This window comes from Mirounga leonina, unplaced genomic scaffold (assembly GCF_011800145.1).
Source record: "Mirounga leonina isolate KUSES-001 unplaced genomic scaffold, KU_Mleo_1.0 Mir_173, whole genome shotgun sequence".
Taxonomy (NCBI): Eukaryota; Metazoa; Chordata; class Mammalia; order Carnivora; family Phocidae; genus Mirounga; species Mirounga leonina.
In genome coordinates, this window is record NW_023270447.1 from 43864413 (window position 1) to 43878540 (window position 14128).

Sequence of the window (14128 nt, forward strand, 5' to 3'; positions counted from 1 at the left end):
GCTTTGTTATGTGAATTGCCATATGGATTTGAGCTAATGACAAATGTAGTATACATAAGATAATCTGTTGTTATTGTTTGCCTAACAAACTCTTCCTTGTCTTAGCATACATATGGCCTCCTCTGCAGAATTCCAGCTGCATCCAGCCACATTGGCAGTTAGACCACTCCCTCTTTAGGTGCTACTATGCATAGCATCTTCTCATTTCTTTTATGGGCCTTTTCACCTTAAGATTATATGTTTATTTCTTCATCTTGTCTACTAGATTGTGAGCTCCTTGAGGGCAGGGACCATGTCATGATTGTAACCTGATGCTTGTCATAGTGCTTGGCACAGAAATGATCCTCGGTCTGTGTGGATGAATGGTTAAAAATACCTGTCAAATGGTCAAAAAAGGGAACACTTCCCACTTTTTATCATTCATGTTTTGAAAATAAATGTGTTACTTTGTGAAAAATGATAGTTTCTCAGGAAGAAAAAAGGTACTGCAATCCTTTCGCTTGTGTGTTACTAATCATATGAAAATATAATGCTTTTATGTTTATCCTAGTGGCTGGCTGAAAGTATAGAAACATAGACACATTGTCCTGGCTTAATTTTTTAAAAAATAAGGACTACTCAAATGGATCCTAAGATAATTTTTTGATCATATATTGATATGATAAAATCATAAACTTCACGTTCTGTTATTGGAACAACATTTTTTAAAAACATGGTAACGTATTCTTAGCAAATTGATGAAATTAGACTTATCTATGAGAGTCATAATTATTACACCTTTACACACCTTCAAAATAAAAGGACCTGCTTGAACTGTTACAAAAAGAAACACAAATATCTGTTAATATGTTTTTTATTTACGGATGGTACCAATTAATCCCTTTGTGTAAGATACAAAGTTTGAGTTATTTTACCAGTTGTGTTGATGGAAGTGTGATGACATGTCCATGTACTTATTTCTGCATATGTAGAGATGGCTGGCCAGACGTAAGAGCTTAACTTATGGCTAGATAACATTGCAAGCCTAACTGTCTCACATAGGAATTGTAAGCCATTTATCTAATCAGCTGCCCTAATTAACTATAATGTTGCTATTAGAACTCAAGAGGCAGATATACATACAAGACTGAATTATTTTACCTCTAACCCTTCTCCAATAGTATTGTACTTTTTTTTTGTTGTGGTGGATTTTTTTTTTTAACACATCCGAAAGAATATAAGAATGGTGCTCTTCCTTCTTTATAGAGTAGTTTATAAGAAATACTGGAAGCAAAAGATACATAGCTTGACCTAAAGTAGGATTTTTAAATATCATTTATAAATAATTTATATTTGACTTACAGAATGATTAACTGTTTTAGTAGAGAAGCCACCAATTTGTATAGTAGATATATACTACCATTCTAAGACCATATTTCTTACATAAATTCCAAACGATATGCTACATCCAGATTTTAAAATGAATTGTTCACCTTCTTTAAGAAACAGGAAATATAATGGGTAGAAACTTTTCGAATGTTTGAATGTCAGATGGGTCTATAGTTGAAAAGAAATTTACAACTAAGCAATTGAATTTATTAATGAGCGTCAGTAGGCACATTGTTCTTCATTGGGCTGATTTTGCCCATTGTTCTCCAGTAGTTATTAAATCAGACAAATTCTTACATAGATATGAACATCCAGCATTTATTACAACAAAGTTTCAACATGCTGTTATTTGTTACAGGTAATCTTTGGTAAATCTAGCTGTTCAGAATTTTCAAAGGAAGCCTATACAGCCGTAGTATATCATAACAGGTACTGAATTCAAATATTTCTTTCAAAGTTACTCACTTCTCAGTGGCATTGTTAGCACTCACGTTAGTGTGTTTACCAAATGCTTTGCTGCACTGAATGTGCAAATTCAAGACAGCTGACATCAGAGTTATAATTTTCAACCTGTAGATGCATATTTTTCATAGACATCAAATATAAGACTTTATACACAAAATATCTTTCATATCAAATTCTCTGACCCTTTCATTTTTATTATACTGTTATTGATTATCATTGTGGCCTCTGGTCCTTTGGACTTTCTCTGTTATTTTCCCCTCGACACTTTGTAGTTTTACTTAACTCTTTACTAAGCTTACAGCCATTAGTCAGTTAAATTGGTAGTATTCTCAAAATCTAATAATCCTTTGACTTAGGACCCTTCCAATTTACTTCTTTCGGAAATTTTTAACTTTGGATAACTTTTCATCTCTACTTTCTTTTCTTCTTCTTTTGATTATTGAATGCTGTTGGAGAAAAATCACAAAATTCTACCAATCAAGATGATCACAAATTGACGTCATTTTATCCATATGATTGGGCTGCAGAAATTCATTTTACTTTATTTCATCTTCTTTTCGGCCCCACCACTCTTTGGTAATCTTGCCATCGCTTTTTTATCCTCTGTCATTTGGCAAGACATATTTTAAGCCTTTCTCCTCCTTTCTCTAGCTTCTACTTATTCTCTGTTTGCCTTACTCTTAGCATTCCTACTTTATTAAGTGGATTGAGACCATCCAACTTGAGAACCATCCATTTGTGTACTCTTTACCTTGTGTACGGGTCTGCCTTTCCTTCTGGTTCAAGGGCAGTCGGGGCGCACACCTGGCTCAGTGTGAGTCTTTCCCCTCTGCTTTCCTCCAGTCTGATCCTTGCTCTTTCACTCCGTCACTGAAGCCTTCTCTTATCCCATCAGTCCCTGCTTCACTGGCTCCATCTCTTTCTGTCAAAAAAAAAGCTTGTTTCTTGTACTTAAAAAACAAAACAAAGGTCTCTCTTCAGTGTTGTTGTGTAGCTCGGTTTCTCCTTGCCCTCCTTAAGACTTTATTCTTTCTCACCCTTACTTAACGACCCTCTTTGTTTCCTCCCATCTCTGTGGACAGTTTTTTGTCTGTAATAATTGCTCTAATTTTTCTTTCTTTCCTTTTTTTTTTTTTTGAGTATAGATATTCCATACAAAACAGTAAGGTTTCACCCATAACCTTCTTTTTCTATACTTTACTCTCCGTAAATAATCTTATATGTATTTCTCAGAGTTACAGTCAGCGAAAATGCTACTACTTTTATCTTTATGTGGATTGTTCCCAACTCTTATTTTCAGTCATAACCTTCTTTGTGAGATGCAGACATATATTTTTTAGTGGCCTATTGGGCATGTTCAAGGTGCCCTGCTGCCTTCTCAATATCCATGTGTTTATCCTTGATTGTCTTCTGGACCCTATCTCTGTCTGACTCTTTATTTTTATTAATGTGGTACCACAATTTTTCCAGTTCCTTTGATTCAAAATCTAAAACATCCTTGCTGTCCTTCTTCTTTTCTCTAATATCCAGTCATCTTTTACATCTTGATAATTTTCTTTTTGCCTGATTATCAAACATATCCTGTGCTCTTCTGTTTCTGGGCCTTTCTTGGATCTCTTTTTCTATTATAATACCAATTCCCTCTACTGATTGAACTCCTATTCATTCTTTAAGGCCTGTATCATATAGTCTTCCTAAACACAATTCCCTGATCCAAAACTTGAAATAATCTGTTCAACTCTCTTCTTGAAGCACTTAACCTTAGATGCTCTATACCAGGGGTCGGCCAACTTTTTCTGCAAAGGGCCCAGTAGGTTTGTTTGAGGGCTTGTGGGCCATATGGTCTCTGTTGCAATTACTCAGCCCTGCTGTTATAGTGCAAAAACAGCCATAGACAATAAGTAAAGTTGCAAATGAATGGGCATGGCTGTCTTCCAATAAAATTTTATTTGTGGACACTGAAATTTGAATTTCATGTAATATTTCAAGTGAAATGTTATTCTTTTTATTTTTTTTAAGGACTTCTAAAAATCATTCTTATTTTGTAGGCTATACAAAACCAGGCAGTGGACTAGATTTGGCCTATGGGCCATAGTTTGCCAACCCCTGCTTTATAGCATTGCTATTGATATATGTGTGTCTTATTTGTATTTCTACTAAATTATATATTTTTGAGGGTAATTATTTTTTCATGTTTATCTATAAAACCACCACAAAAATAACACAATACTTAGCATAAAGGTGAACAATTAAAAGTACTTGTTGATGAATAACTAGTAGATGCTTAATTTTCCATAAAAGCCTTCACATAGTATGATTTCAGAAAAGAAATGAACTAAAACATTCAGTACCAGGAAAGATACTGATAAAGAAGGTAGTAATTTCTTAAAGTATCTCAATTTGTAGATATATCTTTATTTTTGTTGCTGTCAGCATTAGTAGAATTAAAATGACAACACTGTCTAACATTGTCAGTAAATTCAACTTTCTAATAATTCAGTAGTGATTAGTACGATCAATAATAAGATGCATAGCATCTTTTATTCACCAAATCATCAAATTCTCAAATGGCTAGCATTAATTATCTTTCTTGTAGGTATTAAAAGCCTCATCTACCTAATATTTCTGTAATCAAATCTACAGTTGTTAGTGTTGTTGAGGCTTATTTGAAATGTAAGGATATTAGACTTAATAGCATCAGAGTTTTTTCTAATTTGTGGAACAGAATTCACTTTTAATTAGTTGGAGCCATATGGTTTGGATGCATTTTAATTGATTATAATTCTAAGAGATACTAACTGAATATGGAAGGTTGGGATGCTAAGGTTCTATCCATTTTAAGTCTATATCATAAATAGCAGCAATACTTTTCTATAAAAATGCTCCTAGGGACCACTCTCAGTGAATACTGAGGTGGAATGCCATTGGTTTGATCAAACATGATATTGGTTATATTCTTATAGTGTCTGGGAGCACTTCTAAACTGGGACAAATGCAATTTGTAGGTGTTCCCTGATTTTTTTTCTTTTCTTTCTGTTTTTTTCTTCTCTTTTCTGAGCTGTCAATACATTAGTTTATGTTTTGTTAACATCTATTTCTTTAGCAATGGAATAATTGATATAAAATATTTCCATAGAGAGCCCAACTTGATACTAAGTTGTCTAGAGATACTTGTTTTTTTTCTTTTTTACAAAAAGATAATACATATTAATCTTTAACATGAAGCTGCACTCCTATAATAGAAAAATACTTTTTTATGGTATGGTTTTAAAATATCTATTTATAAAAAACTCCTATTATTTTTTGTATGTAATATGTATCAGAATATAGAAAGCCTTGCATAGTCTGCTCTTTTATATAATTTCCAATCTAATGAAGATCTCGGCATTAAGGTGGTGATTATTAATGAATTTTAAAATAGTAGGATTACCCAGCCCATTAATAAAAATGGGATGAGAAATTTCAGAACAGAGTCAGCTCCCTCAACTGGAAATAGGAGTTAGTTACTTAAAGTTAGGGAATAGAGAAAAATATTTTGTACTAGAAGAAAAATTAAGTATGAATCCTGAAATTAATTTAAAAATTACTCAAATATACCAATGCAATAATTACTTATTTTGAACAAATTACTGACTATTGATCTGTTTTGTTTTGTTTTTTTTGTATGAAGGTCTCCTGATTTTCATGAAGAAATCAAGGTTAAACTCCCTGCTACTTTAACTGACCATCATCATTTGCTTTTTACTTTTTATCATGTTAGTTGTCAACAAAAACAAAATACTCCTCTTGAAACTCCTGTTGGATATACAGTAAGTATTTTTTGTTTAATATGTAGCTGTTCTATCTTAAAAATACTGTAATTACAGTATCTGAGATGAAGTTGGTGTTCATTATTACTTGAGTATTCCTTATCTGATTCCCCATAAGGGTTAAGAAAAGTCATCATAATAAGAAAATACTCATTACTGTAATTAACTAATGTAATTAATTACCTAACATGTGTGAACACTTAGGTGTTGGTCCTGATTATTATGTGTTTACCCAACAATACGGTGTAAATACATGAATTTTAATGGTTCTTCAGAAGAGAATGGTTTCAATGTAAAATGATTAAAAGAGACCCTTGGCTATTAAAACTCTTTTGGCTTTAATTAAAAGCAATTAAAACTCTTGAGTATTTTTTGAAAATGATATGATTGAATTGCAAAGGTAAACCTAAGGGGAAGGATATGGTGTCATGATGTGCTATCACAACTTTGTCAGAAAAATCATGCTGCTACCCAAAAGAGAAAAATCAGCATTTGACTTTTTTTTGTCTCTTGCAGTTTATGAAATGAATTTTGCTAAACGTAACAAGATAAATTTATGTTCATGCTTTTTAGTTTTGTTGTCAGCATTGACGTTTAATCAAACCTTTCCCTATGTACATTGACACTGTTACCCCCGTTTAAAATGGATCCACTTGGTGGCCTTTTTCTTCTACTCCAGCCTTTTCTGGGATAATAAGGACCATCTACAGATTTAAATATTGCATGGTTAGTTAGTAATAATAATGTTTTGGGGATCCTCCTTAATAAAATATTGTCAGGGGAGCTTTTCTTTAGAGGAATCATGAAACCTATTATTATTACTTAATCAAATCCCCTTGGTGTTTGGTGATGTGAGACAAATTGGGCTCATACCAAGTTCTTAAAACAGATTTGCCAAGTAATTACTTTTGTAACAAACATATTAAACTTAATATTGTTTCCTTTTTAATTAAAAGTGGATACCAATGCTTCAGAATGGACGATTAAAGACTGGGCAGTTTTGCCTACCAGTCTCACTGGAAAAACCACCACAGGCTTATTCTGTACTGTCTCCTGAGGTCAGTATCTCTCCTGGTGAAACTCTCCAGATTGAATGAAATGAATTTTTTATTACAAAGGTATTTTTCTCAAACGAGACCTTGCTATTCTGTCTAGAAGTATGTAGATAATACTATTTTCTCTTAGAATTAGAATTCTACTCTGTAGAATACTTAAAGCTTTTAATCTAAGTATATTGATTTTTTTAAAGATTTTATTTATTTATTTGAGAGAGAGAATGAGATAGAGAGAGCATGAGAGGGGGGAGGGGCAGAGGGAGAAGCAGACTCCCCGCTGAGCAGGGAGCCCGATGTGGGACTCGATCCCAGGACTCCAGGATCATGACCTGAGCCGAAGGCAGTTGCATAACCAACTGAGCCACCCAGGTGCCCTAAGTATATTGATTTTTAAACCAAAGTAATATGTGAAATATAAACTTACAAGGCAGATTTGGAGAATTTTCATATTGTAACAGGAGAAGCTTTAAATAAGTGAGTTTTTTTGTTTTGTTTTGTTTTGTTTTGTTTTTAGTAGACAACATTTCACTAAAAATCTGGAGGAAGGAGTACAAACAAATTTTTTAGAATATTTTTGTAATTGATGATCATGTACGTGAAAATAAAGTAGCTATAAACATGCAATACAAGAGGGGCACCTGGGTGGCTCAGATGGTTAAGCGTCTGCCTTCAGCTCAGGTCATGATTCCAGGGTCCTGGGATCGAGCCCCATATCAGGCTCCTGGCTCCTGGCTCAGAGCCTGCTTCTCCCTCTCCCTCTCCCTCTGCCTCTGCCCCTGCTCGTGCTCTCTCTCTCTCTGTATCTCTGTGTCTCAAATGAATAAATAAAATCTTTAAAAAAAAAACATGCAATACAAGAAACATTAGCAGCTGTGATGATGACCTATGTGACTTGCAAGAAACAAAAACATTGAAAAAGCTCAATCAGGAATCAGTAGCCACTATTCAAAACCCAAAGTGCTTTTTGAGAGAACTGTTACAGGATGATTTGCACGTGACTCTTTGTATGCATTAATCTGAACTATGTCTTGGGAATGTTCTCCTGGTGGCATTTATTTTCAGAATAGAACTTGAAAAATATTCACAAATAAATTTGTATTGTTTTTATTTTTAAAAAACAGAGGCAACAGAAAGCTCCTGCTCCGACCTCCTTTCTTACTGTTCTCTGTCACTTACTCTGTCCCAGCCACACAGCACAGTGCCTTGGCTGTTCTCAGACATGCAGAGTGCATTCCCACGTCGGGCCCTTTGCAGTTCCCTCTGCTGGTGGTGCTCCATCACCAGGCCAGCTTCTTCGCGTCATCCAGATAGCCCCTCAGATCCTGCTTCTTCAGACAGGGTATCTCTGAGCGCTTCATTTCAAGTGCAGCCTCCACCATTTTTTATCCCTTTACTTTGCTTTGTCCTCGTAGTACTTATCATTGACTTTATACTTCATATATCTTTGTTTATTTTCTACAGAGTATAAATTCCAGGAAGGTAGGGACTTTGTCTTTCTTGTGCATTGCTCTCTCTACAAGTACTTAGAATAGTGCTTTGCTCACAGCAGGCAGTAAGTATTTATTAAACGAATGAATAAAGACAGTAGGAAAGAAAGATGACTCCTTCCTTCCTCCCTTCCCCCCCACGCCACCCCCTGCCAAACCTTTCATTCAGTTTTCTAGGAACACATCTTCTCAGTAAATTCAGCTAGTCTTCTGTCAGGGATTGCATTATATATTTCAAAAGGAAATATTTTAAAAGAAAATCTGATTTTTTGGAAGTTATGCTTTTATTAATTGATTTGCAAATGCAAGGTCGGCTTTCTAAAGGGAGGCTGATGGTTTTCTTCTAGCTACTATGCTGTGTATATGCTCATATATAAAGAATATGGGCATAATTTGGATTTGACTATAGATGTGTAGTATGACTGATAGATAAGTGCTTAAGCTTTTGTATTTTTTAAAATTTTATTTATTTGAGAGATCCTGAGCAAGGGGAGGGAAAGAGAATGGGGGAGAAGCAGGCTTCCTGCTGAGCAGGGAGCCCGACTTGGGGCTCGATCCCAGGACCCTGGGATCATGACCTGAGCCAAAGGCAGAGGCTTAAAAAATTGTGGTAAAATATACATAATATAAAATTTACCATTTTAACCATTTTTAAGTGTCCAGTTCCATGGCATTAAGTGCATTCACATTGTTTTGAAAACTAGCGTCTTAAAACTATTTTTAATTGAGGTATATGTATGTCTAAACAATACATTTTTACTTTGCTTATTTTTTGGATTTAATGAAAAGGGTATTATGCTGTATATAATCCTCTGGGGGGACTTGCTTTTTTCATTCAGCATGATATTGCCAAGACCTAGTGTTTCTTTATGATCACATATAATGTTTATATAGTGTATCTATATTTTGCTGGCATTTCATTGTACTTAGAATATAAATCTAGATTTTTCTCCATGACCTCCAAATCTCCAAAGGATCTGAGCTCTTCCACCTCTTTAACATCATCTTCTACCATCCCTGAGCCTGTTCTTCGGTACTTAGAGCTTCTTCTAAATTTTTTCCTGCTTCTAGGCCTTTGAATTTTCTTTCCTCTTCCTGAACTTCACATGGCTGGATTCTTTTCATTTTCTGAATTTTATATAAAATATTACCTCCTCATAGAGATCTTTGCTTACTCCATGAATTTCCAACCCTTCCTTCTACCTCACTGCTGATACACTCTATCATTTTTAATCCAATTTTATTTACTTAATACTTACCACTATCTGAAATTATATTATTTATTTCCTTACTTTTCTCTATAAGAAATGGTGGGTAAGCTCCCTGAGAGCAGACCTTGTGTTTGCCATGGAACCTTAGTACCTAGAAAACTGTCTAGAGCCTTCAATAAATATTTGTTGTATGAATTTAAAAAGTTACAGGATTGTTTAAAAAGTTACAGCCTTCAATAAATATTTGTTGTATGAATTTAAAAAGTTACAGGATTTAGTTTTTAGCAAAACTAAAAAATGAAAATTTTGTTGAGACCATACAAAGTTTCTCAAAGTGATTAGCCATTTGGCAGTGAGGAATATCTGTTGTGTTCTTTTCCCCACAGAAACATTGGCCATTTCTTTGCATCTCCCTCATCCCCCTCCCCCATTGGGCATTTCACTGGCATGTGGAGAGAGAGGACTCTAGGCTGTGAAATACAAACCCATTTGCCAAATCCCATCCATAGTTCCTCCCATTCCAAAGCTTGAGTGCCATTTTTCGATGAACCACCAATGACATGCAGTGAAGGATATTACCTAACTACCTTTTAAGAAAGTATTTTTAGTATCTCATTTGCCCAAGTTCACTGGGTATTTCACTTCTCTGATCTAAGTTAGAGTTGGACTAAATCTGTGACATCCTGAGTAGCGCATTAATTTTAACTACATTAGTTGAATGTGGTTGATACATCTGTGTCCTCATTTCTACAAAGAGGATACCAGGTTGTACCAAGCATAGTCAGGACATGCCATGCCAACATAGATGTATTTAACTATTGACATGGAAGTGTATAATATATGACTATAGTATTTTTATTTTATTTATTTTTGTTTTTAAAGATTTTATTTGCTTGAGAGAGAGAATGAGTGAGAGAGCACCAGTGGGGGTCGGTGAGCAGAGGGAGAGGGAGAAGCAGACTCCCTGCTGAGCAGGGAGCCGGACACGAGGCTGGATTCCGAGACTCCAGGATCATGACCTGAGCCGAAGGCAGATGCTTAATTGTCTGAGCCACTCGGGTGTCCCTCATCTTCATTTAAAAAATGTCTTATTTTATTTTATTTAAATTCAAGTTAGTTAACATATACTGTGTAATATTTTTAATAGATACATTTTGTTTCATCTAAAAAGAAGGAAAAAATTATAGGATTACTGATTAGCAAAACATAAAAAATGAAAACTACATGGATCAACCAAGAATTTAATACTGAATTAAATTCTTGTACATCCATGCAGTGTTGCAGTAGTTAAGAGGAGTAATACAGATTTCAATATCCCACCTCAGTATCCCAGTAGAACATTCATTCATTCATTCATTCATTCATTCATTCATTTATTGAGAGGAAGAGAGAGAATCTTTTTTTTTTTTTAAAGATTTATTTATTTATTTGAGAGAGAGAGAATGAGAGACAGAGAGCATGAGAGGGAGGAGGGTCAGAGGCAGAAGCACACTCCCTGCCGAGCAGAGAGCCCGATGCGGGACTCGATCCCGGGACTCCAGGATCATGACCTGAGCCGAAGGCAGTCGCCCTACCGACTGAGCCACCCAGGCGCCCAAGAGAGAGAATCTTAAGCAGGCTCTACACCCAGCACGGAGCCTGACGCAGGGGTCAGTCTCACAAACATGAGATCATGACCTGAGCGGAAATCACAAGTAGGACGCTCAACCTACTGAGCCACCCAGGCGCCCCCCAATAGAACATTTATAATAAAAATATAAAAGCAAACAATATAGTGACAACCAAACTCACCCCTCAAGTACACATCAGTAATTGGGTGATAAATAGTTTGGAAAATATACATCAAGTTTAGCAAGGTTAACTTTTGAAGGGTGGGGATTATTAAAGTTTTTATTGTTGTTGTTTCAAATCTCATATACTTTCGAAAGGCAGTATATCGTTATTTTCAGGGTTTCATTCCTGGCCTCACCATTTATTAGTTGTGTAACCTCAGGTAAGTTTCTTAATCTCTCTGCTATGGACTGAATTATGTCTCCCACCTTATCCCCCTTTCCCCCCTGCAAATTCATATGTTGAAGTTCTAACCCACAATGTGCTAGTATTTGGAGATGAGATCTATGGGAGTTAATTAGGTTCAAATGAGTTTCAGATGAGGTCAGGAGGGTGGGCCTCATGATTAGTGCCTTAAGAAGAGTCATCAGAGTACTGTTACTGTTAGCTGTGTAAGAGCACAGTGAGAAGGTAGCCGTCTGCAAGCTAGGAAGGGTTTCTCACCAGAAACTGACCATATTGTCACCTTGATTTTGGACTTCTAGTCTCCAACCTGAGAAAATAACTTTCTGTGGTTTAAGTCACCCAATGTATGATACTTTGTTATGGCAGCCCGAGACAACTAAAATATTCTCTGTGCCAGAATTTTCTCATCTGTAAGTTGAGAATAATTAATGCTTCTAAGAAGGGGTTACGTTGGTGATCAAACGATAGTAGTCTGTAGAGTGCTTAGAGTGGTGCTAGGCACATGAAAAGTGCTAAAGAAATGTTCACCACTATTGTGGCATTCCTATTGCCACACTGCTTGTTAGAGTTTTAAGACAACAGTTCTTACCTTAGCATGCATCAAAATCACCTGGAGAGGTGTTACGCCAGCTGTTGAACCTCACCCCCAGAGTTTCTGATGCAGGACGTCTGGGTTGGGGCTTGATTATTTACATTTCCAATAAGTGCCCAGATGACGTTTATGCTGCTGATCCTCAGATCAGACTTTAAGAACCACTATATTTAAAGCAGTCTGTGTTCATTTTATTTGCGTATCCTATTTTTTTAAGCTGAAAACAAGTGTTTTGGGTTGAAAGAGCTAGTACTAATTCTTGCTTTGAATAGTTTGAATTTACTGCACCATCTTTCTTTTACAAAAGTTTCAAAACCTGTATTTACCTTAGTAGAGAAATTGCATTTCTTACCAACTTAGTCTTGAATTTTTTTTTTTTTAATTTATTTGAGAGAGAGAATGAGAGAGAGAGAGCATGAGAGGGGGGAGGGTCAGTGGGAGAAGCAGACTCCCCGCCGAGCAGGAAGCCCGATGCGGGACCAATCCTGGGACTCCAGGATCATGACCTGAGCCGAAGGCAGTCGCTTAACCAACTGAGCCACCCAGGCGCCCTAGTCTTGAATTTTGTAAGAGGAAACTGACTTTAGTCGGTTTTCTTTTCTACGCGTGATAAAAAATGAAACCATGGGAAAGAAATCCCTAAAATATTTTTCCTGAGACTTTCTATTTTGGTCATTTATTTCAAGGATATTTGTAATTGCTTGTTGAAGCCTGTTTTGCTTTGTTTTAATGATGACGGTCCAGCATCTGTGTCATGTTAGTGTTTGTTGATTGCCTTTTTTCATTTGAGATTTTTCTGGTTCTTGGTGTGATGCAAGATTTGTTATTCCATCTAAGACATCTTGGGTATTATGTTATGACCTCAGAGCTTATTTAAGCCTTGGGTTTTAGCAGTAGGGGGAGGCACTATTGCCACATTCATGCAACAGGTAAAGATCCACATTCCTCACTTTGCAGTGGTTTCAGGGTGCTTCTTACTAATGGATAGAGGTGGGATTTCAGGCTCCCCACTAAGCCTCCGCTGACACATCCCTGTATGTGAGAAGGAAGGGCCACCTTGGTACTGCTCCCTGCTTGGCTTCCACTGACACCACAGTTGACGGAGGTACTTCTTACCACTGGGCTGGGACTAGTTTCCACCTCTGTCTTCTCTGATACCCCCCACTGTGTTGGGCGATGGGGTGAGGAACGAGGGCACCTCATTACAGCCAGCTGAGGGTGGACACCTGCGCTCCCTCCTCAGCCTGTGGAGGAGGGGTGGGGCTGCAACTTGTTTCCTTATGTTTGGCCAGAGTAGGGTACTTGCTGACTTTGATTAGAGAGAGCAGGCTTTTCTTGGAGCTTGTTTTTGTCTACTCCTTTTGGTGTTTCTGGGTTGCCAGCTTCTCTAGCACCTAGTCCAGGTCTGTGATGCAAAAATAAAACCCAAGAAACACTACTTTATATTTCCTCACATCCCGAGGTCCCTAGTCGTTTGCATTCTTCTTTCTACCTTTCAGTGTTTACTTTGTGTATCATGCTCAGGGTTTTTTAGCTGTACTTAGCAGGAGGAATAGAGAGAAGTGATGTACTCTCTTTAAAAATAACTTTTTATGGGGCGCCTGGGTGGCTCAGTTGGTTAAGCGACTGCCTTCGGCTCAGGTCATGATCCTGGAGTCCTGGGATCGAGTCCCGCATCGGGCTCTCTGCTCAGCGGGGAGTCTGCTTCTCCCCCTGACCCTCCCCACTCTCATGCTCTCTCTATCTCATTCTCTCTCTCAAATAAATAAATAAAATCTTTAAAAAAAAATAACTTTTTATGATACAACTTTAATTAATATTCCTAGCAATTTACATCAGGCAGAAAGTTTTCTAACCATTATAACAGAATTCCTTTGTGAGGCACCTGGGTGGCTCAGTTGTTAAGCGTCTGCCTTCGGCTCAGGTCATGATCCCACGGTCCTGGGATCGAGTCCCACATCAGGCTCCCTGCTCTGCGGGGAGCCTGCTTCACCCTCTCCCACTCCGCCTGCTTGTGTTCCCTCTCTCACTGTGTCTCTCTCTGTCAAATAAATAAATAAAATCTTTAAAAAAAAAAGAATTCCTTTGCTGTGAATATTTTACAGCCTTACTAAAACAAAATGGG

At 36.8% G+C, this 14128-nt stretch overlaps 1 protein-coding gene across 10 annotated transcripts in view; it reads left to right on the forward strand.

Annotated features, from left to right (window-relative positions):
• DOCK7 (dedicator of cytokinesis 7) overlaps positions 1 to 14128 on the forward strand; it is a 219485-nt gene that overhangs the window by 115144 nt on the left and 90213 nt on the right. For 9 of the 10 annotated variants that reach the window (XM_035018396.1, XM_035018397.1, XM_035018399.1 and 6 more), the window contains 3 exons: positions 1727 to 1797; positions 5504 to 5642; positions 6599 to 6700. In XM_035018396.1, coding sequence (XP_034874287.1) covers positions 1727 to 1797; positions 5504 to 5642; positions 6599 to 6700 — 312 coding nt within the window. Of the gene's footprint in view, positions 1 to 1726; positions 1798 to 5503; positions 5643 to 6598; positions 6701 to 14128 lie in introns of those variants that run through there. The other variant, XM_035018398.1, reaches the window with a different exon arrangement.